A 27,784-nucleotide genomic window follows, 5' to 3' on the forward strand; every position below is an offset into this window, starting at 1 on the left:
CGAGCGGCAGGACGTGGGAGACTCCCGGCGCCAAGGTCAGTGAGGTTGTGAAACTCGGCTTTATTCCTCCAAAGCGGGGTTACTGCTAGAGCCAGGGTGGGGCCTTGTGAGCAGTGGGCCCAGGGCTGTAGGCCGGAACCTGGGCACTGCTCCTGTGTGAAGACTTCAAGGTAACTCTCTAAAGAAGCCGGCAGAGCGTCTGTCCTTGGCTGGGCCATCCTGCACCCAGGCGCAGTTGGCCATTCCGTGGGACAGCTGCGCTCGAGGTGCTGGAACCGTGTCAGCACCCTGCTTGCGGTGCCTGTTTTTCATAGTGAATCAGGACTTTTTCTTGATAGAAAAAAAAAAAAATCTAAATGCCACTGAATTGGGGACTTTGGCCTTCAACTTCCTTTCCCTTGTAATTTGTAGAAACTAGTTCATTAGTTTTGGGAATGGTTTCCCTCAGCAGCATCAAAAGAGGTGCAAATCAGTGACTTGGGATAAGCTAACTTAAAAATGAACATTCTGGAGCCCTGGAAAGGAGCTAATAACTGATTGGCCCAGTAGCTAGACCTGATTTAAATTGGTTAATGTTATTGCTAGAGATTGATTTTTGAAATCACTAACCCATTAAAAATGAGCCAAGGAACTGTTTTCCCCCCACTGGAGGTAAAAATGCCATAGAATTGACCTACATGTGTTTCATCTCTGGCAAAGGACTGTTCTTTGCTTGCTTGCTTGGGTTACCGTCAGCCCTGTTCCTGTCCCTTGAGTGGGTGACATCTCTGCCTTCGAATACTCTGCTGGGTGTGCAGAGTGACATTCACCAGAACAAGGCAAAACCCTTCGGCCCTCCTCCGCGCTGCCCTTTAGACCTTCCCTTGAGCATTGCCCTGTCTCTGACCCACACAGGGTCAGGTGAAATCACTAGAGGTGGCAGTTAATGGCCTCATGACAAGGCTACGATAGTTCACCTGGTGGGCTGTTTCCAGAAGTGCCACTTTTCCTATCTGCAGCAATCATGCTTCCTCAGTTTCTGAGCTAGTGTCCTTGGTCTGTTCTCTCTGTGCTCATGGAAAAGAACATGACCACCACCAGAACTTGGCAAAGGGGCTTCTTGAGCCTCCCAAGCAGGCTCTTACAGGATATCTGGGTGTTTTTAGGCTGTGTGAGCGCTCCACTTCCTCTTCTGCTTTTTTTTTTTTTTTTTTTTTTTTGCGGTACGCGGGCCTCTCACTGTTGTGGCCTCTCCCGTTGCGGAGCACAGGCTCCGGATGCGCAGGCTCAGCGGCCATGGCTCACGGGCGTAGCCACTCCGCGGCATGTGGGATCTTGCCGAACCGGGGCACAAACCCGTGTCCCCTGCATTGGCAGGCGGACTCTCAACCACTGCGCCACCAGGGAAGCCCTTCTCTTCTGCTTTTGTAGGCACCTTTTCCAAAACCCCAGCCTTTAGAGCTAACCCTTCTGTGGGTTAAGGCACTGTTCCAGCAAGGGGCACGAGCGTCACGTGCACCCATGGACTCCGCCAGCTTCATGACCAAATCTTAGCCTTAGACAATGGGCCAGAGGCCAGGTCAGTTTTCCTAAAGGGGCGGATGAGGCAAGTACAGGAAGTGTGGGGTGAGGGTGAGATAAGGAATGGAGAGTCCTGGGTGTTCAGAGGCAAGAGGAGGATTGCTTCTGAGACACACTTTGCCCCTGGCTCAGAGACACTGGGTCTCCATCTCTGCCACAGCTTAGAGAAGGAGCCATTTGTCTTCCCAGAGGGAATCACTGTGGGACCCTGCGTCAGCATTCTGGGAGTTCCTGCCCCTGAGCCAGGAATCCCGCAGGGAGCCTGTCTGAAGGTGACTGCTGGAGGTCACACCCATTCCTGCCTGGGAAGCCACAAGGGCTCCTTTCCTTGGGCAGGGAAGGAGGGTGCCACTCCTTTACAGCATTTCAAAGGACTAGATGGTTCCTAGCTTCCTACTTTCTAGAAAACAACTTACCCTTGAGAGGCGAACCCAGGGATGGTTGTATGTCTTCATCACCAGGAGGCCTAGGAAAGACCTCTGATTTACAGGTTAGGACCATAAAGCGCTCTGCTTATTACTTTCTACTTGTTGAATAGAACAGGAATGCCCAAGGGTGCCTCTTAGGGTACCAGTATAGCCGGTCGTGGTGAAGTAACTTGAACTCTTTGCTCCCTTAGAACTGGGAAGGAAAGCCATTCTCTGCTGGCCACGAATGGCATCATAAGAATTTGTTCAGAGTGTTCTGTGGAGCTGGTCCAACCCCAAGGACATCTTCTGTTTTGGGGTGACTCTCTCTTGAGGGAAAGCTGACATATGGTCCTCCCCCTGGTCTTCCTTTGCCCTCCAAGGAGCTCAAACACATGGACGCTATTTACAGCTGGACCAAAAATAACTCTGAGTCAGCAGAATGGTACCTATGGCATCTCCATCCAGGATACTCAGGACGACCAGGAGGCTCAGAATTGAGGCAATGACAGAATCTAAGGCCTCCACATCTTAGGATGTCACAGAACCAGACAAAACCCTTAAACCAGGACCCAGCCTCCCAGTATGCCTGCCTGAGACAGAGATATAGAGCTCTTAGGCACAATGACAAAGGGGCTTAATGTGGTGGTTCTTGTTTTTTAGTAGAGAGGGCAAGTGTAGGAATACCACAACACTATTGCTTTTGGCTGTGATCTTGCACCCCATATAGAAATCTCCCTGGCTTGGAGCCCAGCAGATCTGCCAGATTTTAGCCCTATTGCTGTAAACAGTGCTTTTCAAATCAAGAGTCATGAGGTATACCAAGTTAGGGAAGCTGAGGCAGACAGCTTCTATGGGGTGAGGGCTAGAGACTACCTCCCTCCTCACCCCTGCAAGCCCTACTTCTGTAGGAGAGAGGAGAGAGGAAGGGAGGAGAGAGAAGAAAAGCCCATGCCCCATCTCCTCAGAGAAAGGCAGGCTGGCGCAGCAGCCCCAGCATGGCTGGCAGGCGCTTTGGGCACCTGGCATCAGAGTGGAGAGGGTGAAGGAGCACCTGGGATCTGGGCCACTTCAGCAGAAGCCTGAGGACAGGAAAGAGAACAGGCTTATAACTTCTGGGACTCTGGGGGAGTCACATGCCCCGAGGTGATGATCCTGTGTCTAGAAGCTGCTGTGGTAAGTGCATGTCTGAGGTCTTGGGAGCCTGAGTGGAGGGATGTGTCACTCCCAGGTCCTAAACCACAAAGGTGGTTTCTCTCCAATTGCTGGTCTGTGCAGGGCTACCTGTGAGGTGCTGGGGTCTGCAAGGAACCTGCATCCAGGGCCAAAGACAAGCCTAGGTTCAAATGCCAGCTTTATCAAGGTGCTGACCCCAAGACCTGGGGCAGGTCCCTTAACCTCTCTCTGTTTTTCCCATCTACAAAATAATGCCTACTTGGAAGGATTGTTTCAGAGACTGAAAACAGTGTTTGTAAGGGCCTCTTGCATGATGCATGGCTCATGGTAGGAGTTTAGTAAATGATAGTTAAAAAGAAAAAAAGACAGTAAGGTTTGACTGGGCATGCAGGGATGGAAAGGACATTCCAGGCGGAAGGAAAAGCCGGGGTAAAGGGTCAGGGTCTGGAAGAAGAACTTGGGAGCCCAACTGAGTAAATCCATTTTGTGAACCCTGATGCTGGTTTTCAGAGGATGAGCAGTGGATCGGAAAGTACATGATGGGCTCCTTCTGGAATCAAGTCTTGTCCTCAGATTACAAAATAGAACAATTAGTTGAAACACTTTAAATGCTAAACATGTAAACTAAAATCAACATTCAGAGAAGGGGCAGACCAGTCTGGGATGACCAGGGGTGGCTGTGGGGAGAGAGTGATAGCTGTCCCATAGGCTTAGGGTCACTAGGGGGAAGGGACTCACATTTATTCAGTGCCTACTGTGGCCTGTCACTTAGTCCTCACAACAGCTCAGGGAGAGGTCTCCTCAAGCCCATTATAGAGAGGGAGTTGCTGAGGCTCAGGTAGGCAGTTCATGGGCTTCCCAGACCTAGCAGGGCTTGGGAATTGCCTGTGCAGTTTATACAACATACATGGGACGGTCCCATTCTTGACACTCATTCAAAAGATGGAGCCTGGAAATCTGGATTTTTAGCACACTTCACAGTTGATTTTTTTAGCTTTTAATTAATTTATTTTTGATCATAAAGGCAACCCATGTTGATTTTTACAAATGATGCAATACAGAATTCTATTAAGAGAAAATTAATAATCTGCCTACTCCAAGTCTGTTGCTCTGAAGTAATGCTTTTTGCAGTTTGAAGAATCACCTTTAGTACTTTTCTTGATGTTCTTATAAATATATGCAAATACATATATACTTATATCATTGTTACAAAATTGGAACCACTCATATTCATTACTCTGTAGGTTTTTTTCCCTTTTAACCTAAGACTATGGCAAGACATGCATCCAGGTTAAGTGGAGGCAGTTTTAACTGATTCTTTAATAGTTGTGGAATATTCCATTGTCTGAATGTGTCACATTTAATACAACCCTTCTCCCTCTGATAGACAGGTTTCTTCTAGGTTTCTTTTGCCACTACACATAGTGCTTCACTAAATATCCTTGTGCCTCTCTCCTTGTATACTGGCAGCTCTACTTTTTTTTTTTTTTTTTTTAGAAATTTAGCCTTTTTCTAAAATTTAAATTTATTTATTTTATTTTTGGCTGCATTGGGTCTTCATTGCTGCGTGCTGGCTTTCTCCATTTGAGGCGAGTGGGAGCTACTCTTCACTGCAGTGCACGGGCTTCTCATTGTGGTAGTTTCTCTTGTTGCGGAGCACAGGCTCTGGGAGCGCGGGCTTCAGTAGTTGTGGCTCGCAGGCTCAGTAGTTGTGGTGCACGGGCTTAGTTGCTCCGTGGCATGTGGGATCTTCCCAGACCAGGGCTCGAACCTGTGTCCCCTGCATTGGCAGGTAGATTCTTAACCACTTCGCTACCAGGGAAGCCCTGGCAGCTCTATTTCTGCAGAACAGATTTCCAAAGTGTGATGCCGGCCAGTGGGTATGCACATTTTTATGTTAATTGATGTTTCCTGGTTCACTTTCCAAAATGGTTGCGGTAGCTCACAGAGCAGTCCAGGTGATTCTGGTCACAAACAGGGAGAGAGGAGAGGGCCATGCAGAGCTGCTCCCCCCTCACCTCCTGCCCCTAACTCTCCCAGCACTACTCAGCAGGAGCCTTTTAGGACCAAAAGAAGACCCCACCTTGCCCTCTAGCTTGGGCCTTTATTTACCTGTCTCCCCAAGAGCAGAATTCCTGACTTGGAGCAGCTAAGTGTAACTTGTCCTGCAGAAAGGCTCTTAGAAGACATCAGGGCTGAAGGAAGGGAGGGTGCCTGGGAGCAGGCTGCAGGCACAGCAGGGCTGTGAGCTGGAGAAGAGAACCAGGGCTGGCCTATCAGGGATACACATCCCTGCAGGACCAGGCACCCCTGCTTGGCTGAGTACCCCACTCTGGACTAGGGGGCACCTGCATCCTCAGGAGAGAGGGGGGCTGAGGGAAAAGGCTCTGTCTTGGCTGAGCAGACCCAGAGAGGCACTAGAAGACAGCCTGGCCCAGGAAGTGGCCTGATTAAGGTGCAAGACAGAGGGTCTCAGGCAGAAGCATCCCAAGGAAGAAGCCTGCTGTGGATCCAGGCAGGCTCTGCAATTGCCCCACACCCAGGAGGCGCGGCCTTCCTGAGTCTCTGGCAGATGCTCTCAATGTGTTCAGTAGGTAACCCTCCTTCTGTCAGAAGGAGCGAGGGAGCCCTCAGCCCCCCTGCCCTTGAACAAAGCCGAGTTCCCTGCTGCTGAGGTGAAGGGAGAATGTTCTCAAACATGCTGTGGGCAGCCTGTAGAGGTGACCTCTCCAAAGGAGTACACAGTGACGGTAACAGATGTGAGCAGATGTTCAGCCCTTCATAAGTGCCAGGCCCCGTTCGGATTTGCCCCTAGTAGCTGCAGGCGTTCTGGAATCTAGAATCAGTCAAGGTTGTCCCCACATCATGGGTTTTCTCTGGACCTTTGGGGACAGGCAGCCACTACACATCCTAGGCAGATTCAGTCCCAGTGTGATTCAACTCTAAATTTCAGGGGGATTATCTGCTATAGAATCTCCCCAGAGCCAAATTTGGATAAGTGACAGTGGTCCAGGATGCTGTGTCCTCATCCAGAAGATTCTGGACCTAGGCATAGAACAGGGGATACAGTTAGCCTTTCTTCCTCTCTTCCTTTCTGCAGCATTCCAAAGTAGATTAAGTGTGGTGTGGACTGAGGGCAATGGCCATTCTCCCACCTGGAGGATGGCTGGAAGGCAGCCGGCCATAGAGAGGCGATGCACCAGGCCTCTATAGTCATCTGTTTATGCATATGGGTGTGCGGTGTCTAGTCATTGTTTCTGCTCTGATCTTTTGCAGTTTGTGTCCGGGTACTAGTCCCAGGGCAGGCGGAAGTGAGTAATACCTCAGTCTGATTAAGACCAGGCAAGCTCCCTCAAACAGTATAACTGAGTGAGCTGGGCCAGCTCCAGGTCCTCCCAGGGACTCCCATGGGACTCTGGTTCCCCTCAAAGAACACTTACCCTTTGTCTGGTAGTTGCCCAGGTCGGGTGCTGGTTAAGAGCATGGACTAGGAAAAGAGACCACTGGTCTTGCATCCCAGTATTGCCACTCACAAACTGTGTGCTTTTGGACAAGTTATTTTACCTTTCCTTACCTCCATTTGCTCATCTGTAAAATGGGGCTAATAAGAGTATCAACCTCATGGGTCTGTTGTGAGGATTTAACGAGGTAATAACCATAAAGCTAACAGAACCATGTGCCCAGCATAAAGTAAATGCTACACGAGAATTTTCCCCTCAGACTGTGAGCTCTGTAAAAGCTGCCACATAGTAGGCACTTAAATATTTATCAGACAAATAAGTAAAAAGATACCTATCTTCACCATCTTATCATCCTGTCTTGCCTCTCCCTCCATCACTGCCCACTGTGACCCCTCCCCACCAGAGCACATCAGTGTCATTCACGGTGACTGTGACCCACACTGCCTGATGACCTCTGGAAGTCTGTGGTCACTGGTGTTCCTGGAGGGGGGAGGAAGCCCCGAGGGCACACCCTCTGGTTCCTCTGCCCCTCAGAGCTGCCCAAAACGAGGCCTGTGTGCTGGGTGGCAGTTTGGCCCCGCAGTTATCCTCTCTCGAGCCTTCTCTGGAAACCCTGATTGAGAGAAATGATCCAGTATCCCTGAGAGAGCATAAAGAACCAGAGGCAGCTAGAAATGTCTGGCAACTCCATCCAAACCTACTGTAATGTGGTTTGTTATTAAACCTGATAAGTAAAAACAGGATCTTCATTTAAATAAGAAACTACTATTGAAACTCAATACATGTGATTTCTCTTTAGCTGTGTGACCTTTGGCTGTCAGTTAACCTCTCTGTTTTTGAGGTCCCGCATCTTTGACTTGGGGCAAGATATCTGCTCCTTGGGGTTGTTGTAGAGAAAGTACTTGGCACTTGAAAGTACTAATTTTCCCCCCTTATTAAGATATGAAAAGGATTTTTAATAATTCCACTTATTCTACAGTGAAATGGGTTGCTCTAGGAAGTGGTGAGATCCCCAGCACTGTTGCTATTTAAGGAGGGCTGAAAGGAAAGGGATTCCTGCATTCGGGCTGAGCTAAATGACCTCTAAAGTCCTTTCCCACCCCAGTGTCTCTATGACTGTTCGTTCACTCACTCATCCAGCATTTTCTGAGAACCTACCATGTGCGGGCCAGTGGGCTTGAGAACGAAGAAAAACTATGACCCAGTCCTGTGGTCTTTGGGTCTTTTCTCTTACATGTGCCAAGTGCCAGGTCAGCTCTGAGTGATGTCCATTCTTGACCTGAGCCCTGCTGAGCTCCCGACACCGTCCTCCCCAGTGTGTGGGAGAGGGAGATAACAAAATGAACACTCCCTTCCCTTTTCTTAGAGCATTTCCTTTAGAAAACTTGTAAATTCTGTCTCTGCCCCTTTGAGATGTATTTAAATGTTTTTCAAAGCTAAGTGAGCTTCCAGCCAGCTTAACAACCCAGGACTGTCCTTCTCCAAGGCCTGGGAGCCATCTCTTTGAAATGTAAACACCAGGAAGATAGCACCCCAATCTCCCAGGCTCAGTGGTAAAGACCTGCTGTCAGAGAGATGGGAGCAGCTCATTTTCCCTTTGGATAAAGGCAGTTAACTAACACAGATGGCCACCCCAATGATCAGGTGAATTTAGAGTGGACTCTGTGTGACACATGGTGCTGTCATGTCCTCTTACTTGAGTTACCTGAAGAACATGCGTAGGAGGGTCCTATCTGCACGGCTCTTTAAGAGGGTGAGATTTCGTTCTGTCTTTCCAGTCTCTTTAGCTGATGTGCATCACAGTCTGGTTTCATGCTCAGTCAATAACAATAAAGCTGTTTTCTTTCTCTCCTCTGTCTTTTGGAGAGAAATTTCTGGGTGTCGGGAGACTTAACGTTTCCCCAACACCTAGCACTTTCTCCTCATCTGACCCCTCCTTCCCCACCTACTGCTCAGCCCGAGAAGGATCCCTGGAGGAAGGAAGCGCATGCAGTGATGCTTCGTCTGTTATCTGTGGGGTAGCATCCGCTGGATCACCCCTGGAAACTGCCGAGGATGGGCTCAGTGGGCTCCCAGCGGGGCAGCCAGCCTGTCATGGCTGAGAGGTCAGGAGCCTGTGCTGGGCTACCCTGGCTCAGGGGCAGCTCACAGAGACCAGGAGCCTGAGCAGGGAAATGCTGAAAACCTGCCTACCAGCCTCACTCAGTTGCTTTTATGATAGGATTTCAAAATCAGTAGCTGAAAGGGACGTGTTTAGTGTTATGTAAGTAGATTTTTTTCTCAAGATTTGATCCAGGAAGCTAGCTCACAAAATTGATTCTATATTGGCTTGGATACCAGGCCTGGGGCTTCATAGCAGATTAAAAGTGAGAAGTACTTGGGAGTAAAGGAGCCAGGTTAGTAAGGTGCCTTGAAGAATAGCCCAGGGAAAAGGACCCATTCCCTTAGACCTACATGCATTTAAAAGGAGATACACAGGAGGCTGGTATGATATCCTTCTTCTGGAAATCAGACAGAGCACTGCTCACAAATAATTATGTAAAGCCTGGGAAGAAGTGTTTACTGAGCAGCTACTATGTGCAAGGATCTGTGGCAGATGAGTTCCTGTCCTTGAAGATTTTACTCATCAGCTGGGAAGACAATCCAAACGTAGTGGGGAGTTCCCTAACATGACAGGAGATACAGGACAATTGAGTTCACCAACAAATGTCAAAAAACTATGCAGCTCAAGTGCAAGTGAGTGAGCAGCCCGTGAATGCTTTGGGAACTCAGAGAGAAAGCCATCACCTGAGGCTAGAAGGGCACAGGGAGATTTTGTGGGGACAAGGCACCAGGCTGTAGTCCAGTCAGACAGGGGAAAATGGACGGCAGAGTCCTAGTTGAGGGGCAGTAAGAAGCAATACTTTTACTAAAACAGTAATAATAATTTTACTAGAACAAATTAGTGTGGTTTATTGAATTAGCACAAAGGTACGGACAGAAAACTGATATCTTAAAAAGTAATATCTATATTAGAATATATATATATATATTTTTTCAAGTTGAGATTGTACAGGCTCTAGAGCTGTCAATCCGAATGTCAGGCCAGCCCACTGGGTCCTAGGTGTTCTGGGCCCCCATGACAGTCCCTGAATGTATGTGCACATGTGCTTGTGTGAGCCTTCACGAAATTCTGAATATGAGCTTCTTTAGTTGACATTTGCCTCTTTCCCCCCAAATAGATCAGGATTCCTCTCCCAGAGAACACTGGCTGCTGGTCTCACAAGGCTGAGGGAAGCTGGCTTCTCTACTTCTCTGTTGCCCGTGTTCCTCTCCCCCAGCCCTCTGCTCCCCCATCTGCTCAGCTCTCTGATTAGCCCCATTTTCTGGCCTCACATCACCCACTCAGTTGACACCTGCTCTCCCACGTAGATCCTGGCAAAGAGAAGAGCAAACGCCAAAGCCTTGACGTGGAGCCCACAGTGAGGGTGTCTGGATGCTGAAGCTTTTGTCCCTGGAGAAACACCACAGCTGCTCCAGCCCCTCATCTCCTCTCTCCAGTGATCTCTTGACAAAACAGTTCAGTGTGTTATGCTAATACTAGGGGCATAGAGGGAATGAAAACAATTAAAAAGCTTGTAAGGGAGCTTCAGATCTCTTATGCTCCAAACTTTTGTTCCAGTGGTTTCACACAATATACTGATTTATAGAACTACCACTTGTGGGAACTAGGCAAAGCCAAATACCGACCCCGTCGGTGGACACAGATTACCTCTTACATACCTCTTTCCAGCTCCACTTGTTTATGCCACATGTTACCATCTGTGCAAATAACAAATCAAGTCTCTCCTGAGCAGTAATTTTAGCTGTAGATGGTGCTTATGTAAGATTGGGGCCTCCTGGGTAATAGAGGAATCTGTAAGACAAAACAATGTCCTGCCTGTGCAGCTTTTCAAAGACTAACTTTTAACATCCAAGAGAGAGTTAGTTTAATCATGAGGAAAAGTGATTTCATTGCAAGCCTGGCTTTGGGTCTTTGGGGAGCATGGCTCAGCCGTTGCCAAATTACGACCCTGTTCAATGAGACCCTTGTTTCAGTCTCATACCCAAGTTTATCGATTGGGACCTCAGTAGAGAAATTCTGTGTCTCATTGTATCTTGGAGAGAGAAAAACATAGAGTCAAAGAAACAGGAATTCTTCACCAAAGCTTTGAGTCTGTGTCAATTCTCTACAAGGAATCAAAGCAGGGGTACTCTGACTTTCAGCTCTAAGATTGTTTGGCTTGCTGCCACCAAAGCCTCCACGGATTATTACCATGAATCATGCATCACTGCCCAGACACCAGCACGATGTTAGAACTCTTGGGTGTTAATTAATATTACTATTTCCAGAAACTAAAATATGGATATGATGACATTTCAAACATTAATATTCTGAGTCAGGCACCTACCCACAGATCACCCTCACAGAGAGGAAGACCTTTAAAGACCACCAGTGGTCAGTGGGCTGCACATAGACACACCCCCTCCTCTTCCTCCTGACTCTACCTCTTTGGATTTATCTTCTTAAACATGCTGATGTGAACACCTGTCAGCGCTAAAGGCAATTAAAGAAAGAAAAATAAAAATCAAGCTATTTGAGCCAAACTCAGAAACCAACGCACTTCTTGTTAACTTAGGGCTGGCTTAAATTTTGACCCATATATAGTCTGGAAAGAATTCAGGCAACACTTCCTTTACTTTGGTGAGTTCTGTGGTAAAACTCATAGAAGACAGTATTGCCCCTCTGCTTGAAAAGCAGATTGGAGGGTCTGGAAGCAGATAAGACAGGTCTGAAAGATGTAAGTTAGTGTCACTTGCTGCATATGAGAGCCAGGAAGCCTGGGTGCTGTCCTTTGAGGAACACCGACCTACTCTTGGAAGGAGGTGGACAACAGCCCAAAGTCTAGTAGGGAGCAAAGAAGTACATGTGATGAGATGAATGTTGGGCCATGACATGTCCCTAGAACGACTTTGAGAAACGGCCCATTTATCTTGCCTGCTGATTACTAAAGTAATTCCTGTTGTCTTTACGATTGAGGGAATTGTTTTTAGAAATGACACAGAGGAAAGGCTGTCTGATAATCTGATTTCCTGGGCGAACGTAGAAAAATAACTTCCTAATCTTTTTTCAAGGACTCTGATGCTTTTAGTTGAGATGTTTGTATTTCTCCCTAGCTCAAAAAATGTTAAGTAAAGACTTCCAGGTGGGGATCCTGGAAGCACAAAGTTGATGGACCCATCCCAGTTCCCAAAATGCAATCAGGGAAGAAAGTGGACCTCAGAAGGCTACTCTTAGAATTGTGCGTAAGGCCATGTCAACCTCGCCTTATTAGAGGAGTTTATTGTCTGCTGGATAGCCCAGGTTTTCATCCCACAACCATACTCTCAACAGGCTCATTGCAGTCATCCAACCCACCTGTGCTTGGAGAATTTTGTAGCAGAGCCTTGGTAATCTTCTAAATACAAGGGGAAAAAAATTCCACCCTTCCTTTATTTGGGCATCACAGAGACCAATATAATGAGAGAGTACTAAGAGTTACCTGCTCTATTGTTCTCCACTCAACAACCTATGATAAATTCTCCCCACTGGGTGATGCTGTGGATTAATTGTCCATTCTGATCTCTGGGCAGTAGCAGACACAGCAGGGTATCTGATTTTCATCCCTGGTGATATTATATAAATATTTATCTTTTAAAAAATATTTATTTATTTTTGGTTGCATTGGTCTTTGCTGCTGCACGCGGGCTTTCTCTAGTTGCGGCGAATGGGGGCTACTCTTTGTTGCGGTGCACGAGTTTTTCATTGCAGTGGCTTCTCTTGTTGCGGAGCCTGGGCTCTAGGTGCACCAGCTTCAGTAGTTGTGACTCGTGGGCTCTAGAGCACAGGCTCAGTAGTTGTGGTGCACGGGCTTAGTTGCTCCACGGCATGTGGGATCTTCCCGGACCGGGGATCGAACCCATGTCCCCTGCGTTGGCAGGTGGATTATTAACCACTGCACCACCAGGGAAGTCCCATAAATAGTTATCTTGATTTATACATGTTCTCAGTTTTGAAAGATAGTTTGACTATGTCCCCAAGTCTGGTTGATAATTATTGTCTTAGCCCCTTAAGGACACCATTTCTCTGGCTTCCATTATTCATTGTTGAAAAATCAGCTGATGTTTTTTCTTTGTAAATGAACTGTCTTTTCTCTCTGACTGCTTTTGATATCTTTGTTGCTGATATTCTGCAGTTGACTGTTATTTATGTGTGTGTGGATTATTTTAATTTTGCTTGACTTATGTCATGCCTCTTGAATCATGGATTTTTGTCTTTCATCAATTGTGGAAAATTCTCAGCCATTTTCCTTGAGATATGGCTTCTCTGTTTTCTCCATTCTCCCTTCTGAGGCTTCTATTAGATGTGTATTTGATCTTGTCATTCTATCCTTTATATCTCTTATATCTCATATTTTCCATTTTATTATTTACCTGTGCAACAATCTGGATAATTTCTTAAGATATATCTTCCAATTCATTTATCCTGTCTTCAGCTGTATTATATCCATAGTTCATTCCGGTTCTCTTTCAAATCAGGTTTATTATTCTTTTTTTTTTTTTTTTTTGCGGTATGTGGGCCTCTCACTGTTGTGGCCTCTCCCGTTGCGGAGCACAGGCTCTGGATGCGCAGGCCCAGCGGCCATGGCTCACGGGCCCAGCCGCTCCGCGGCATATGGGATCCTCCCAGACCGGGGCACGAACCCGTATCCCCTGCATCGGCAGGCGGACTCTTAACCACTGCGCCACCAGGGAGGCCCAGGTTTATTATTCTTAATAGTCTCTTGTTGCTTGCTCATCATTGTGATTCCATCACTTATTTCTTTAAACATTCCACATAGAGCTAATCTATATTCTTGTCTGACAATTCCAGTATCTTCAGTCATTGGAGGTCTGAATCTGTGGCCATTTCTTCTGCTGACTCCCATTCATGGTGCCTCCTTGTGTGCTTGGTTATCTTTGACCAAGAGCCTATTGCTTGATCTTACTCTGTAGGAAAGCAGGCCCTAAACTGAGTATACCTTCCTCAGAGCAGATTTGAGTGCATTTCTGCTGGAGGGCTCCTGACCTTGGACCACTTTAGCCCCTTTCAAGGGTCCTAGCTCAACTAGGGAGTCTTAGACTCAATTCCCCACCTCCCTGCTGGTATCCAGACCTTAGTATTCAAATGGACATCCACTCTCAAGATAACCCAAACCTGAGCTCCAACACCAACTCATTTGGGGTGAGCAAAGTAGGAGAATGGTCCTTAGAGACTTTGCAACTGCGAGTAATGATTAGTCAAATCCATTCCACCTGCCTTCACCAATCAAGGTTGTCTTAAGACTAGCATCTCCACCAAGCAGCTCCTAGCCTAAACAATAAGATGTTTGCCTGAGTTATTTTCCAGGAATGTGGACTCAGCTGTGTCTAGTTTAAGCTGAGCTGGTTATAACTGGATAGGACCAGCAACCCTCCAATTGGGCATACATGGATGTCAGTGACCTTTTGACATAGGAGGGCTGAAAACTCCACCCTCAGAACCTGCAGAGGTGTGTAGCTTTATTGCACCTCTGTGTAAAACAACAATTACTTTTCCCAATCATCTTTCCCCACACTCCCAGACCACCCTGCTTCTTTGTTATCCCATAAATACCCCAAGCCCATTGCTTTCAGGGAAGTGGTTGTGAGATTTGTTCTCTCATCTTCTCCCTTGGCTGCCTTGTGAATAAACCCTCTCTTTGCTGCAAACCTTAGTGTTTCAGCGTTTTGGCTTGCTGTGCGTTGGGCAAAATGAAGCTCGTTTGGTAACAACTTCCTCTATGTCTTACAGGCCCAGAAGTGCATTCTATTCAGGGTCTAGTTGTGTAGCGGCAGAGTCCAAAAGAGCACCTGGGCTGTCAAGCAGCCAGATGTAGAAATCCTGTGGGTTTTCCCCCCTATATCATATTACTGGAGAAAATGGCAAGGACTGCAAGCAGTTTGACATTCTCAGTGTCTAAAAACTACCCAGGTTTTCCTAAGCAGTGTGAAGGGGGCTGGGGAGAAAGGAAGAAAGAGAAAAACAAAACAATGAAACAGGCTAAGTCGCCTGCAGTTTTTCTCTTGCCTGTTGTTCTCTGTACTGTGGTTCAGGGCCATCCTGTGAGGCTGATTCTCAGCTTCTCTGGAGTTCCCTGGTGGTTCAGAGGTTAGGAATAGGCACTTTCACTGCAGGGGCCCGGGTTCAATCCCTGGTTGGGGAACTAAGATCCTGCAAGCTGTGTGATGTGGCCAAAAATTTTTTTTTAATAAAAAATAATCTTTAGCTTCTCTGCTTTCCAGACACTCATCCAAGAGGAAGGATGGCCAGTACCTTCTCGAAGTTTCTAACTGGCCGCAATGCCTCTCTGTTATTTGCTACCTTGGGCACCAGTGCCCTGACTACTGGGTACCTGCTGAAACGGCAGAACGTGTGTGCTGAGGCCCGGGAACAGCACAGGCTATTCCCTCCAAGGTAAGTCCTCTTGGCTTTAAAACGACACCAAAATGCCAGCCAGAAATATGCTTTCCTCTGCTGAAACTGTCAGCAGAGGCCCCTCTTTTTGCCTCTGAGGGTGACTAAATCAAATTGACTCCTTAAGCACAGTGACCTGTGGCAAATCCAGGGATGTGTAGTGTCATCATTCCTGCCCAGAGCTTGAGCTCTAGTGGAATAGGAATAACAGTCGGAGCTACACATATTGTTGAATATGTGTAGGCGTGTTGAGCACTTTACACAGAGTATTTTGTTCCTCTTAGCGTCCCTTTGTGATGAAACGGAGGCTTAGGAAAATTAAATAGTGCCCAAGTTCACACAGCTGGTGCAGCCAAATGTGAACCCAGGGACCTTGATTCCAGACTCATGCCTCACTTCCTGCTGTACCGCCTTCTGGAAAACGTGATGAGAGAGCACTGATTTTAAGTATCAGCTTTTTTGCTTTTTATTTTATTTTTTTTCCGGCCACACTGTGCAGCATGTGGGATCCTAGTTCCCCTACCAGGGCTCAAACCCGTGCCTCCTGCAGTGGAAGCACAGAGTCTTGACCATTGGACCGCCAGGGAAGTCCCTAAGTATCAGCTTTAAAGGACCTTGCAGAAGGGAAGTAGAGAAGTGGCCTGAAGATGGACTGTTTTATCCACACCGGGGACCTTGTCATGGCTGAGATGTCCCACACTGGATCGAGCTGGAGTGGATGCTGACTTTAAGTGATTTAAAACATTTACTGGCTTTCATGAGAATTGGGAATTCGGAGGGAATTACTGGCACCTACCATATACCTCAGGAATTCCTTATATGACATTACCTGTGTTTGAGCCTGTGGTGGTCTTGAATCCTCTATTCTTCAATCAGTACATATCCCAGGGTAAGATGGCACCCCCCATTTGATTTCTTTCTATGTATTATTTCAACAAATATTTACTGAATGCCTGTTTCTATAGGCAGGCACTGTTCTCAACAAAGCAGATAGTCATAGAGTTTGCATCATAGACAGAGGACAGCTAAATCAATGAATTTCTATGTAGTTCTACCCACAGGGTTTTTAGCCTCTATCACAGACCTAAGGGACCAAAATGTAGTTGTTGTAATTTACCAAAACTTCTGGGTGTGTAAAAAAAAAGTCTACATACGATTTCAATTTCTCTTTTAATCGTTTCACTCTATTTCCTCTTTACATAAACATAAGCCACAGTCTGTGGGCTCCTGCAACCAGCATAATGGACTCCTTAGGCAGGGCCAGGTCCATTCCTCTGGCAGTTCAGGGAACTAGTCTTTAAAATCTGGCTTACTTAAATCATGACCTAGCCAATTTTCCTCTGCCCACTGGCTGAAGAGAGCCTGGTGGAAGGATGGCTGGCCAGGAACAAAGCTCTTGCATAGACCCCTTGCCTCAGGGGCTGCTCACTGAATACCCCTCTCCTCCTCATGCAGTGCAGACTACCCTGATCTGCGCAAACACAACAACTGCATGGCCGAGTGCCTCACGCCGGCCATCTACGCCAAGCTCCGCAACAAGGTGACGCCCAATGGCTATACCCTGGACCAGTGTATCCAGACTGGAGTGGATAACCCCGGCCACCCCTTCATAAAGACCGTGGGCATGGTGGCTGGTGATGAGGAGTCCTATGAGGTAAAACTCTTGGCTGCCGGTTCTGTAGTGTGTGTGTGAGGCGTGCTTTGGGTTCTCTCTTTGGGACCAACTTGCTGTTTTCTCAGGAAGGGCACCCATAAAGGGAAGCCAGCTTCAACAGAACAGCTGCAGTGCTCTCTGGAACAGTGAGGTCTACAGCTTCCCAGGGACAGGGTTTCCTTTGCTGCTGCTCTAGTATCCATCCCCACCGAGGAATGAGTTGCATGACCCAGCTCTCAGAGCTTGTCAAGGGGATGAATTAGTACAGAAAAAATAAAATCTTTTAATGTTTTTATTGTTTGTGTATTCACCGATAAGGCATTAGGAGATGATGTGTTTGTGGCTGAACTTTATTGAGGCTGGAGGATGGTTCCGTATGTGTTTAGTTTGGGAATTACTGATTACACAGCCCCCTGTAGCCTTACTGAGTTCACTGAGTCTCTTGGAGAAATCCCATGATCTCCGCATCCTCATCCTGGGTCAGAAGCACAGGATGGTTTGCTGCTCTGGAGCTCAGCCGCCAGAGCAGCTTCTAAATTACGGTAAAAAACCTCCAGCCCATCTCCCTCAGGTGTGTCCCCTTTGCACCTTCTGTTGCAGGGAGCTGAAGGTGATTCCCTGGAAAGGCAGCCATCAAGAGGAGGGAGAGGGCCACCTTGAATAGACTAGGCTAGCAGCTCACTCAGGGACAGCAGTGCCCACCTCTGGGCTCCCAGAGTCCCAGACTAGAGCTGGCTCCCAGGACCCACTCCCCACAGCTCCCAAAGGCGGCAGGGTGCTCTGTTTGACTTCTCGGAACCTTCTTTTACCTAAAGGATGTTCCTGCAGTTTTTGGTTTTTTAAAAAGTAGATTTCACTTGAGATAGTTTGTGCTGGGGAAGGTCCTCACAGGGTAACAGGTCCCTGCTTTGCCTTCATTGCTGCTGTGCACTTTTCTTTCTATGCAGCTGGTTTTCCACAAATTTATCATATTGTTTAGGCTCTAGAACCCGACCATCCCTTTTGACCACAAAACTGCTTAGCTTCTGAGCTGGCAGCTTCTTTTATCCCACAAAAGCAAGAGCTTCTGGAGAAAACCCTCAAATTCTTAAACACAGGATTTTCTTGCTCCATCTGATGGCAGTGAACTTGGCAGAATCGCTAGGGAGGAGGTTACTATGACAGGGTTCCGTAGCCCTGCCCTCTCCCAAGGGGCAAGCTGCCTCAAAGAGGTTTCCTCTGGTATATGCGACCTACTAGTACCACTACTATAATTATTATCGTTATTATTAACCATCAATCCGGTCTCACACCTATTTCCTGCATCATTGCTCTGAGAATTTCAGAGGAGGGCATCAGCTTTGGCCCTTCAGATAAATAGGAACAAATGATGAACCCATTCAAGTATTGATAGATGAACCCATTCAAGAGGAAACAGGAGCATCATCCCTCCTGCAGGTGTTTGCCGACCTTTTTGACCCTGTCATCAAGCTGAGGCACAATGGCTATGACCCCAGGGTGATGAAGCACCCCACGGATCTGGACGAATCCAAGGTAGGCTGCAGCCACCTCTGTACCTTCCCATGAAGCCAGCACTCCAGAGTCCAAGGTGAGGACCACTGGAGAGAAGGGCCCCTGGGTCAGATGCCCTTGAAAGCTCTGTGATGGCCCTCCCACACCATGCTCCCTAGAGGGCCACTGAGACAATCAGGAAGGTCCCGAAGTCTATTTTTCTTACCACCTACCACCAGCGTAGTGGTGGTCACTGAAGACTTTCGCCTTTCCCAAAACAATTCCTTTTTTCACCCCAAACCTAGCTAGCCAGGGTAAAGGATTGCAAACAGCGCTGTGTAAAGTAGCTCCTTCCTTGACTTCCCTCTAAGACCCCTGCCCCCAGAGTTGCCGGATGTGTCCAGCATGCACACGCGCTCAGTGCCCGGGGGTCCCCTGGTCAGCGGGTTGGAGGCCACCGTGGCCGTGGCGCTGCGGTAACCCCGCACTCTGCTCCGCAGATCACACAGGGGCAGCTCGACGAGCGCTACGTGCTGTCGTCTCGGGTGCGCACGGGCCGCAGCATCCGCGGGCTGAGCCTGCCGCCCGCCTGCACCCGGGCCGGGCGGAGGGAGGTGGAGAATGTGACCGTCATGGCCCTGAAGGGCCTCAAGGGGGACCTGGCCGGCCGCTACTACCAGCTGTCCGAGATGACGGAGCAGGACCAGCAGCGGCTCATTGATGTGAGTGACCCCGAAACACGTGGGCTGCCTGGGGCGGGGCTGTGCCGAGAGAGCCCTGACCCGCGCGGGGCGGTCTCCCCCGGAGCTCAGGCCCCTGCTCTGGTTGGGAGCTCGCTGGGGCTTCAGGCTGGTCAGTCTAAGGAAGGAAAAGCAGGCCTTAAAAGCTTAGGTCAAAAGTGGAGATGAAAAAGAAAAAAGAAAAAAAAGAAAAAGTGGAGATGGTCTATGGATAAAGTCTGCCGAGGAAACAATGGGATGGTGGGTTGCCATTGGTGTGTGGGAGTGAGTGGAGGATCCCCGGGCTTGTTGATAAATAGGAACAATTGGGTGTGGAAAATCCCGTCTGTGCCTGGAGGATGGTCTCCATTACCGCACTCAAAGTCCAGGAAGCTAGAAGCTTCTGGAAAGGGAATTATCCAGATGGAAGGCCGGCCCTGACTCACATTGGAGCTGGCCTCTGGGATTCCTGCTGCCTCCACAGGGTTTCCATGGCTTCCCTCTAACACTAGGGTAGACAAAACTCAAGTCCCTTCCTTTTTTCCCTGTAGCAAAGTTGAAACAATGGCATTTTCAAAAGTAACTTTAAACTCCAAGGAAAAGTGGAAACAAATTTCTGTCATTTCAGAAGATGTGATGCCACAAAATATGCCCCATTTCCAAACCAGGTGGGCAACTGTATGGTCCAGAGGTCTCAGTCTCCTGGTCCCCTCCTCTTGTCCTGGTACAGAACAAGCCCTCCTCTGCCTCAAGTAGCCAATTCTGGTTTCCAGGTTAAAGGGCATGCTGTTTCCTGGGCAATGATAGTCCATAAGCCTGGCCTGGCTCAGGTCTCCAACCCCTTCCACTTAGAGATTGTAGATCCTCCTGTCCTCTTTATTTCTTCAATTATTTATTTCTTCAATTATTACTTCAATGTAATATATGGTATCCATATTCATATTCTTACTGTGTACACACAGTATTTTGATCTGATTTTGATCTGCACAGTAGCATATTGTAGTTAGAGGCATACTTGGGAGTCATACAGGTCTACGTTTGCATCTAGGCTCTGCCACTTTCTAGTTGTGATAGGTTTCCTCTCTCTGAATCTGTTTTCTTTTCCTACCAAATAGAATGATTACATTTACCTCAGAGTGTTGTTGTGAGGATTAAAGGAAATAAAAGTACATAGCATAGGGCTTCCCTGGTGGCGCAGTGGTTGAGAGTCCGCCTGCCGATGCAGGGGACACGGGTTCGTGCCCTGGTCCAGGAAGATCCCACATGCCACGGAGCGGCTGGGCCCGTGAGCCATGACCGCTGAGCCTGCGTGTCTGGAGCCTGTGCTCCACAATGGGAGAGGCCAGAACAGTGAGAGGCCCGCGTACCGCAAAAAAAAAAAAAAAAAAAAAAAAAAAAAAAAAGGTACATAGCATAGAGCCTGGCACATAGTGAACATTAAATGAATGGTGACTATTTTTATTTACAGATCATTATTTTACATCTCTAATATTTTTTAATGGAAGGAATGATAATAATAAACCAACAATGCTAGTAACATGGAGAATGCAGCTGTATAGAACACTTTTCAGGATAGCACCCCTCACTCACTGCCCACTCTGCCATTACATGGGGTTGGTGCTGGTGGGGTAGACACACTCCATAGTGATTAAGGATCTCCATCTTGGCTAAGCCAGCGGTTTTCAACCTTAGCTGTACACTGGAATCACCTGAAAATAACTGATGTCCAGGCTGCACTCAATAACAAGTCGGAATCTCTGAGAGATGGGAACTGGGCATTAGAATATTTTAAGCTCTCAGGTTATTATAGTGGGCAGCCAGTGCTGAGAAGCACTGCCTGAGAGACCTCAGCCATTATTAGTGAGTTGAAAGTTGACCACCTGACGTTTGCCATCGTGTCTGATCTCATCAGTTTCTTCTTTTTGCTTTGACCCTTTGGGCCTGCAGGACCACTTTCTATTTGATAAGCCAGTATCCCCTTTACTAACTTGTGCTGGGATGGCCCGTGACTGGCCAGATGCCAGGGGAATCTGGTATGGACATAGCATTTTCACATTTGCATTGTGTGCAGACGTTCTCCTTCAGATCACTGCTTGTCCTAACCTGAAGTTGCTGTGACCTGCGCTTGACAGCATGCCCAGCTTGAGCTAAATGGAGAAGATAGAGTACTTAGAAATTGGGGTGTGTGTGTCTGTGTGTGTGTGTAATATATGAGTATAATGATGTTTCCAAATGTGCGGGAATGTTAGCTGTTTTGCATGAATTGTGCATGAGAAAAAAGACTTTCTTTTTAAGAAAAAATTAGCTTCATATTATTTGACCTCCCAGAGAATCTGTTTCATGACATTAAAACAAAAGAGCAGAAAATGAAAAGTAAATATTGAGGATTTAAGCAAAACTCTACAACGAAGAGTGGCTATTGAGTGTACACATATTTTGTCTTGGCCAACAGTCCTCAGGCCACTTTGATTCCTAAACCTTGGTAAGTTATTATGACACTGTCCAAAGGAGCCCAGATCAAAGTGTTTGGGAGCAGCTGCTCAGTGGGGGTGGATAGGCGGGATCTATACCGCAAACATATGTGAAATCTTCTGCACCCCAAACGTGTTGAGCTGCAGGTAAAATCTTTTTTTAAGTGCCACAAGATTTTGGTTGAATCTATTAGGAGGCAAAACACTCTTGTTGGCATCAAAGCCAAATGTTATCATGGCTGAATTATGGTCATCCTAGTCTGAGGAATGAGGGAGATTATGTTCTTGTTGGGCGAAAACATGACACCTTTGAGGGTTGGAGTTGGTCTTACTCTTCATTCTGTCAAGGTAACATTATTTTGCAGTACTTGTTCAGGCACAGTTAAGAGATTAGGACCATCTAAGGAAATGAGGAAGGTGAAACGAAGCAATCAAGCTACAGAGGTAATGGGAATTTTCATGTGTTGAAACAAATGTAATTAATACTCAACACTGTATTTCTCTCTTCATTAGGCATAATAATGAGAAGACATTTCTCATCTGGATTAATGAGGAAGACCACACCAGAGTAATCTCTATGGAGAAAGGAGGCAATATGAAAAGAGTATTTGAGCGATTCTGTCGTGGACTAAAAGAGGTAAGATGTCATCAGAGAATTCTGAATAGTCACTAAAATAAGATCTCTTTGCTTTTCATTCTTGAAAAAAGATACTATGGTGACTTCCAAGATGGGGCTATTTTTTTCTAGGGATCATGGCACTCTTTTGGGGTGGGACTTCCAGGGCAGTGCTTCAAAAAATAGATGACTTTTTTTGTTGTTATTAGCAAGCTCCTATGCTTCCCTTCCCAATGCAGGATGGTTTAGAGAAGTCTGTGGATCATTAGTTATTTTCTGATTTCTTTAACAGAGATCTTGGCTGTTCTAAGCATAGAGACAGTATAGGATGCACCTATGTTCATATGTGACCTGACTACAGCCGTACTTGATGAGAATTCCTATATTCTCCTACTATGCTCATGTGGAAAAGAATAACAACTGACATTTATTGAGTGCTTAGCATGTGCTAGGTACTGTGTTCAGTGCTTTACATGGTTCATCTAATTTAATTGGACCATTTTAATATTGTGATAGAAGAAGTTTAATTTTCTATTAAAGAAGTACTGCAGAATGAAAGAACGAAATTTTACCATTTGCAGCAACATGGATGGACTTGGAGGGCATTATGCTAAGAGAAATATCTGACAGAGAAAGACAAAAATACTGTATGATCTCACTTATATGTGGAATCTAAAACATACAACAAACTAGTGAATCAAACAAAAAAGAAGCAGCCTCACAGCTACAGAGAACTAGTGGTTACCACTGGGAAGAGGCAAGTGGGGAGGGGCAGTATAGCGGTGGGGGGAAAAGGGTTATTACAGGATTATATGAAATCATGTGAGTGAAACTTTTGCAAATTGTAAAGAACTATAGAATTTAAAGAATCTTTCATTCAATAAAAATAAATTTTAAAAAACCCTGCAGATAGCTTTGCTTTTTCCTTTCCAAAAAAAGAAGTAGTACTATAAATTTACCTAAGTTTTATTCACGGCAAGCATGCAGTACACACGTCTTCCCTGGTGTTTGGGATGTGCTGAGTGAATGGATATCTGAGAACTTCGTCATTTGTTCCCTGTCTTAGGTAGAACGCCTAATCCAAGAACGAGGCTGGGAGTTCATGTGGAACGAGCGCCTGGGATACATTCTGACCTGCCCTTCGAACCTCGGCACAGGATTACGGGCTGGTGTCCACCTTAAGATCCCAAAGCTCAGCAAGGTAATGTCATGTAGCCAGTGGCCCTGTTGGGTTCCACCAGGATCGGCTCACTTGGGACTGCTTTGTGGAGGGAAAAACGTCACAGCCCAATTCCTTAACCCTTAGTTTCTGCACTAATGAAAGAAAATGACAAGAAAAGGTTGTTTGTCTCAAAAACACTTGTATCCATAGGATAAGAGGTTAACGGGCTGTAAAAAAGGGAAGTGGCTTCAAGAACAAGAACTTTATTCTTTTTTTTTAAGATTTTTTTTTATGTGGACCATTTTTAAAGTCTTTATTGAATTTGTTACAATATTGCTTCTGTTTTATGTTTTTTGGGTTTTTGGCCCGAGGCACGTGGGATCCTAGCTCTCTGACCAGAGATCAAACCCACACCCCCTGCGTTGGAAGGCAAAGTCTTAACCACTGGACCACCAGGGAAGTCCCAAGAACAAGAACTTTAAATTCTCCTTCATAGAACAAGTCGGGATACTTAAGCCGGCTGCTCCACTCTGCTCTCTCTCTCCCAATACAGAGGTTCTCAGACTCGGGCCTGCAGCAAAGTCACCTGGAGGCTCGTGACAACACCTGCAGCACTTGCATTTCTCACAGGTTTCCCAGTGATGCTGATGCTGCCGGTCAGGGAACTGCACTTGGAGGGTCACTGCCTTAGAGCATTGTCCCCTTAGCGTGGTCACAGACAGGCCTCACGCTGTAGCCTGTGGGAAGGCGAGAGAGCGCGTGGGAGTGTCCATGTAAAGATTTAAGGTCTAGGCCTGGCAGTGGCACCCTTCACTTCTGCTGGTTCCATTAGCAAGAACCTAGCCAGTGGTTACTTCCTGAGCTCTCCTGTGGAAGAAAGGAAAAAGGATTCTGGTGGGCAACTAGGAGTTCTGCCACAGCACACCAAGTGAATCAAATACTTTAAAACAATTTTAGAAAATGTGCTTTCAGCCAAAAAAAGTATGGTAATGTTTGTTATTCAAAATTCCAATGCTAAGAAAATTATTTTTTAAAATTTTTATCGGAGTGTAGTTGCTTTACAATAAGAAAATTATTTGCTATGATTTAATGTCATGATTTTAATTATAGCTGTAACAAGTGTTATATAGATGAATAATAAACTCACCAAAGCTGGCATCCAGATGCCAATATAGCAGTATAGAAGTTAATGACAGCTCTGCTACCTTCTACCTGTGTGTACTTTTAGGCAAGTTAATTCCTCTGAGCCTTATTTTCCTCATCTGTGAAATGGGGGTGAAAGCAATACCTTCTTCATGGGATTGTTGTAAGTTCCAGCACAGGGCCCTGGTACATAGTAAATATATACTTAATAAATATTAACTGTTATTACTTCTCATTATATGTCTTTTCTAAGTGTGCCAAGGATGACAAATCAAGTTTGATTCTTAGGACACTAAGTATTATCCTTTGTCCCAGGATCCACGATTTTCTAAGATCCTGGAGAACCTGAGACTCCAGAAGCGTGGCACAGGTGGTGTGGACACGGAAGCAGTGGCGGATGTGTATGACATTTCCAACATAGATCGAATTGGCCGATCAGAGGTAACATCTCTTTAACTTTCCGAACGTGAACTAACAAAATCAGCCTGGAGGAAAAGAAGCAAACTCAACAGCCTTTCCTTATTCACAAAATTCGAGACCTCCTCTTTGCCCATTGAGTCCTGAGTCATGTTAGCATTTCATTCTGTAGTACTTGTCCTCCACGCATAAAGGTAAGCACGATGTAAGCTGAGAATGTATAAGCAAATGAAGGAATTCACAGTGGGACTGTTGTCACCTGCCTGCCCCCAGAGCTGTTCCAGCAGTCCTGAGCAGCGGGAGTTCTGTTATGCTAAAGGATGACAGTCTTTCATCACTGAGTCAGAGAACACTGTGCTCTCTCTGAGGGGGGTGAAATAGTGGATTTTCTCTTGATTCCGAATTTCCTTTGGTGAAGGTCACATACTATCATCTTCACGTTGACATTTTTAGATACTTGATAGTTTGTAAAATTGTATGTTTAGGGCTAAAGATGGCAAATAAGGTATGCATGAGGTATGTGTGAGATTGTGCTCATCAAATAATCCTTAGGATTCTGTGAATACATAGGATAAATGGGATTCATAAACTATAGGTAGGCCTGGAGTGATGCATGAGAAAAAGCACAAAGAGCGCATTTAATGAACATGCAGCAGAATCCTAAGCAAACCCTGACCTCAGTAAGTCATCCCAACTTATCTGGATGCGGTCCTATTGAACGTATTGTGCCCATCATTAATTTAAAAGCCGCTAATAAAACTCTTAATAACTCAGTGGCTGGTTATTAAATCTGTGGATTATTGGTGCTCTTTCTACTTCCCTGCCATCTTTTGCATATTTCATTGCCAGTTGGTACTCCTACCAGTAAACTAAGGAAAGGAAAGGAGAAAACACTCAAAACAATGAAATCAGCGTGAGTGCTACCAGCTCTGGTAAAGTATTGATACTTGAGGAAGAAGCAGATATAAATACTACACCTTCTGAAATTTGCTGAATATGGTGTAGTGAATAAAGAAAATCTGGGTCCTAGCCCTGTCGGCTTCTAATATTAACTAGATTTTTAATACTGGAAAGCAAAGTACTCATCATTTTTAGAAAACTGTAAGTCAATAAGTGATCATCTATAGGAGCTAGAAAAATTCCCAAAAGTGTTAAAAAAAAAAATAAAACCACTTGTTCAACCTAACAACCCTGAGACAACCATTGTGAACATTATTCTAAATTGCCTTCCATTCTTACAATTATTCAAAAAACTTTTTGTACAGAATTTAGTATTACAACATATTTGATATAACACAGCTTTTCCCAGTGTATTATAACATAAGCATTTTCCTATAATTTTATAATTCTTCAAAGAATATAAAATTCTTATTTTATAAATAAGATATATATAAATATTTTATAAATAAAATATAAATATTTAAATAAAAGATATATATAAATATTTTATAAATTCTTATAAAAGAATTTTTATAATTCTTCAAAACGTATTGTTTAATGACAGCATAGTAAAGGTGGTCCATTATCTCTTAATATCTCCCTGATTATTTGAGATTTTGTTTGACTATCTCTGTACATAACTGCATGACCATCTCTATACATAACTCTAATCACAACTCTCATTAGTTAGTTAGGATATATTTCTAGGAAAGCGATTCCTAAGTTAAGGATGAGGATCCCTTATTTATGACCAAGTTTCCTACCAGAAGATTTACACCAAGAGAGTTCCACAGGCAGTGAATGAGAGACCCATCACCACACCCTCATCAACACTGAGATAGGTCAGTTGGCTAAGTAGAAAATCAGTGTTTCTTTTATTAGTAGTGACTAGCTTTCTGGCCCAACCCTTTCATAGGGCTTCAGTTTCCTTATGCATGAAAAGAAGTGGGGAGTGTACTAGACTCTGTCATGCCTAAAGTATGTTCAGCTGTAACACTTAACCATCTCTTCCATTATTGCTGTGCATTCTTGAGTTTTATCATGTAATTTAATGCTGTCTAAAATTAACTAGTAATTCCTTTCTGTCTTAGTTTGGGTCCCTTTAGGAGCAGTGCAAATAATTTGGGAGGTGATTCCCAGGGGAAAATTCATAGGTAGATGTCCTCTAGTTTAAGAAAAACCAATATTTGTAAATAAAAGTTCTAACATATATTTTTTTAAAGCAGGAATTTTAAAAAGTATATCTTAGTATAATTCACAGTTTCCTTTAAGTAGCACACTTGCCTGGTACAATACAAGCATTATTTAATTGCCAAACATTTGGGTTTAAACAATTTTCAGAAAGCCGTTCATTGTGTAAATGATAATATCTGAACTATAGCATGTTTAGTACTTAGGTAGCTTAGTGGAAGGTCAGAATTCAGATCCGGGTCACAGAACATCACAAGGGTGTCACTGTGTAGTTTTACTTTTAGACAAACTGTTATAACAGAGATTGATGGGGGAAGAAGTGTCTGAGATGCAAACTAATGGTTTTCATATTTTTAAAAAGTCCTTACACACAAAGTAGTAACTCCATCTTAACTACAGAAAGATTGAGAGAAACCCTGTAATATCTCCGCTCCCCGTCCCTGGCGATAACCATCAGACACCTCTCCTCCCATAAAACATTAGGGAAATAAAGAGAAGAAATTGTTAAAGTCCATGTAACAGGGTAAGTTCTCATTTGTCCCAGTATTGTTCCTATCGATCAAAGCCTTGCATGTGTCTTCTATGCAAATTAATCTTTCATCTTTTTCACTGTCAAAGGTTGAGCTTGTTCAGATAGTCATCGATGGAGTCAATTACCTGGTGGATTGTGAAAAGAAGTTGGAGAGAGGCCAAGATATTAAGGTGCCACCTCCTCTACCTCAGTTTAGCAAGAAGTGAACTTTCCCTTCCCTAATTTATAAATAATCTGTCTGCTGGTATGACAGACATAAAGAAATTTCTACTCTGAGAGTTTTTGTAGACTTGGAAAAATGTAAAACTGTAG

General features: G+C 45.5%; 1 protein-coding gene across 1 annotated transcript; it reads left to right on the plus strand.

The window, feature by feature from the left end:
- On the plus strand, positions 1-27,784 carry CKMT2 (creatine kinase, mitochondrial 2). The gene is made up of 10 exons (XM_060091788.1): positions 1-35; positions 14,966-15,137; positions 16,593-16,791; positions 18,229-18,324; positions 18,783-19,004; positions 20,949-21,034; positions 21,986-22,109; positions 23,155-23,289; positions 24,709-24,834; positions 27,559-27,784. The coding sequence occupies exons 2-10, from the start codon at positions 14,986-14,988 to the stop codon at positions 27,676-27,678; spliced, it is 1,260 nt and encodes a 419-aa protein (XP_059947771.1). The 5' UTR covers positions 1-35; positions 14,966-14,985; the 3' UTR covers positions 27,679-27,784.

This window comes from Mesoplodon densirostris, chromosome 3, assembly GCF_025265405.1.
Source record: "Mesoplodon densirostris isolate mMesDen1 chromosome 3, mMesDen1 primary haplotype, whole genome shotgun sequence".
Taxonomy (NCBI): Eukaryota; Metazoa; Chordata; class Mammalia; order Artiodactyla; family Ziphiidae; genus Mesoplodon; species Mesoplodon densirostris.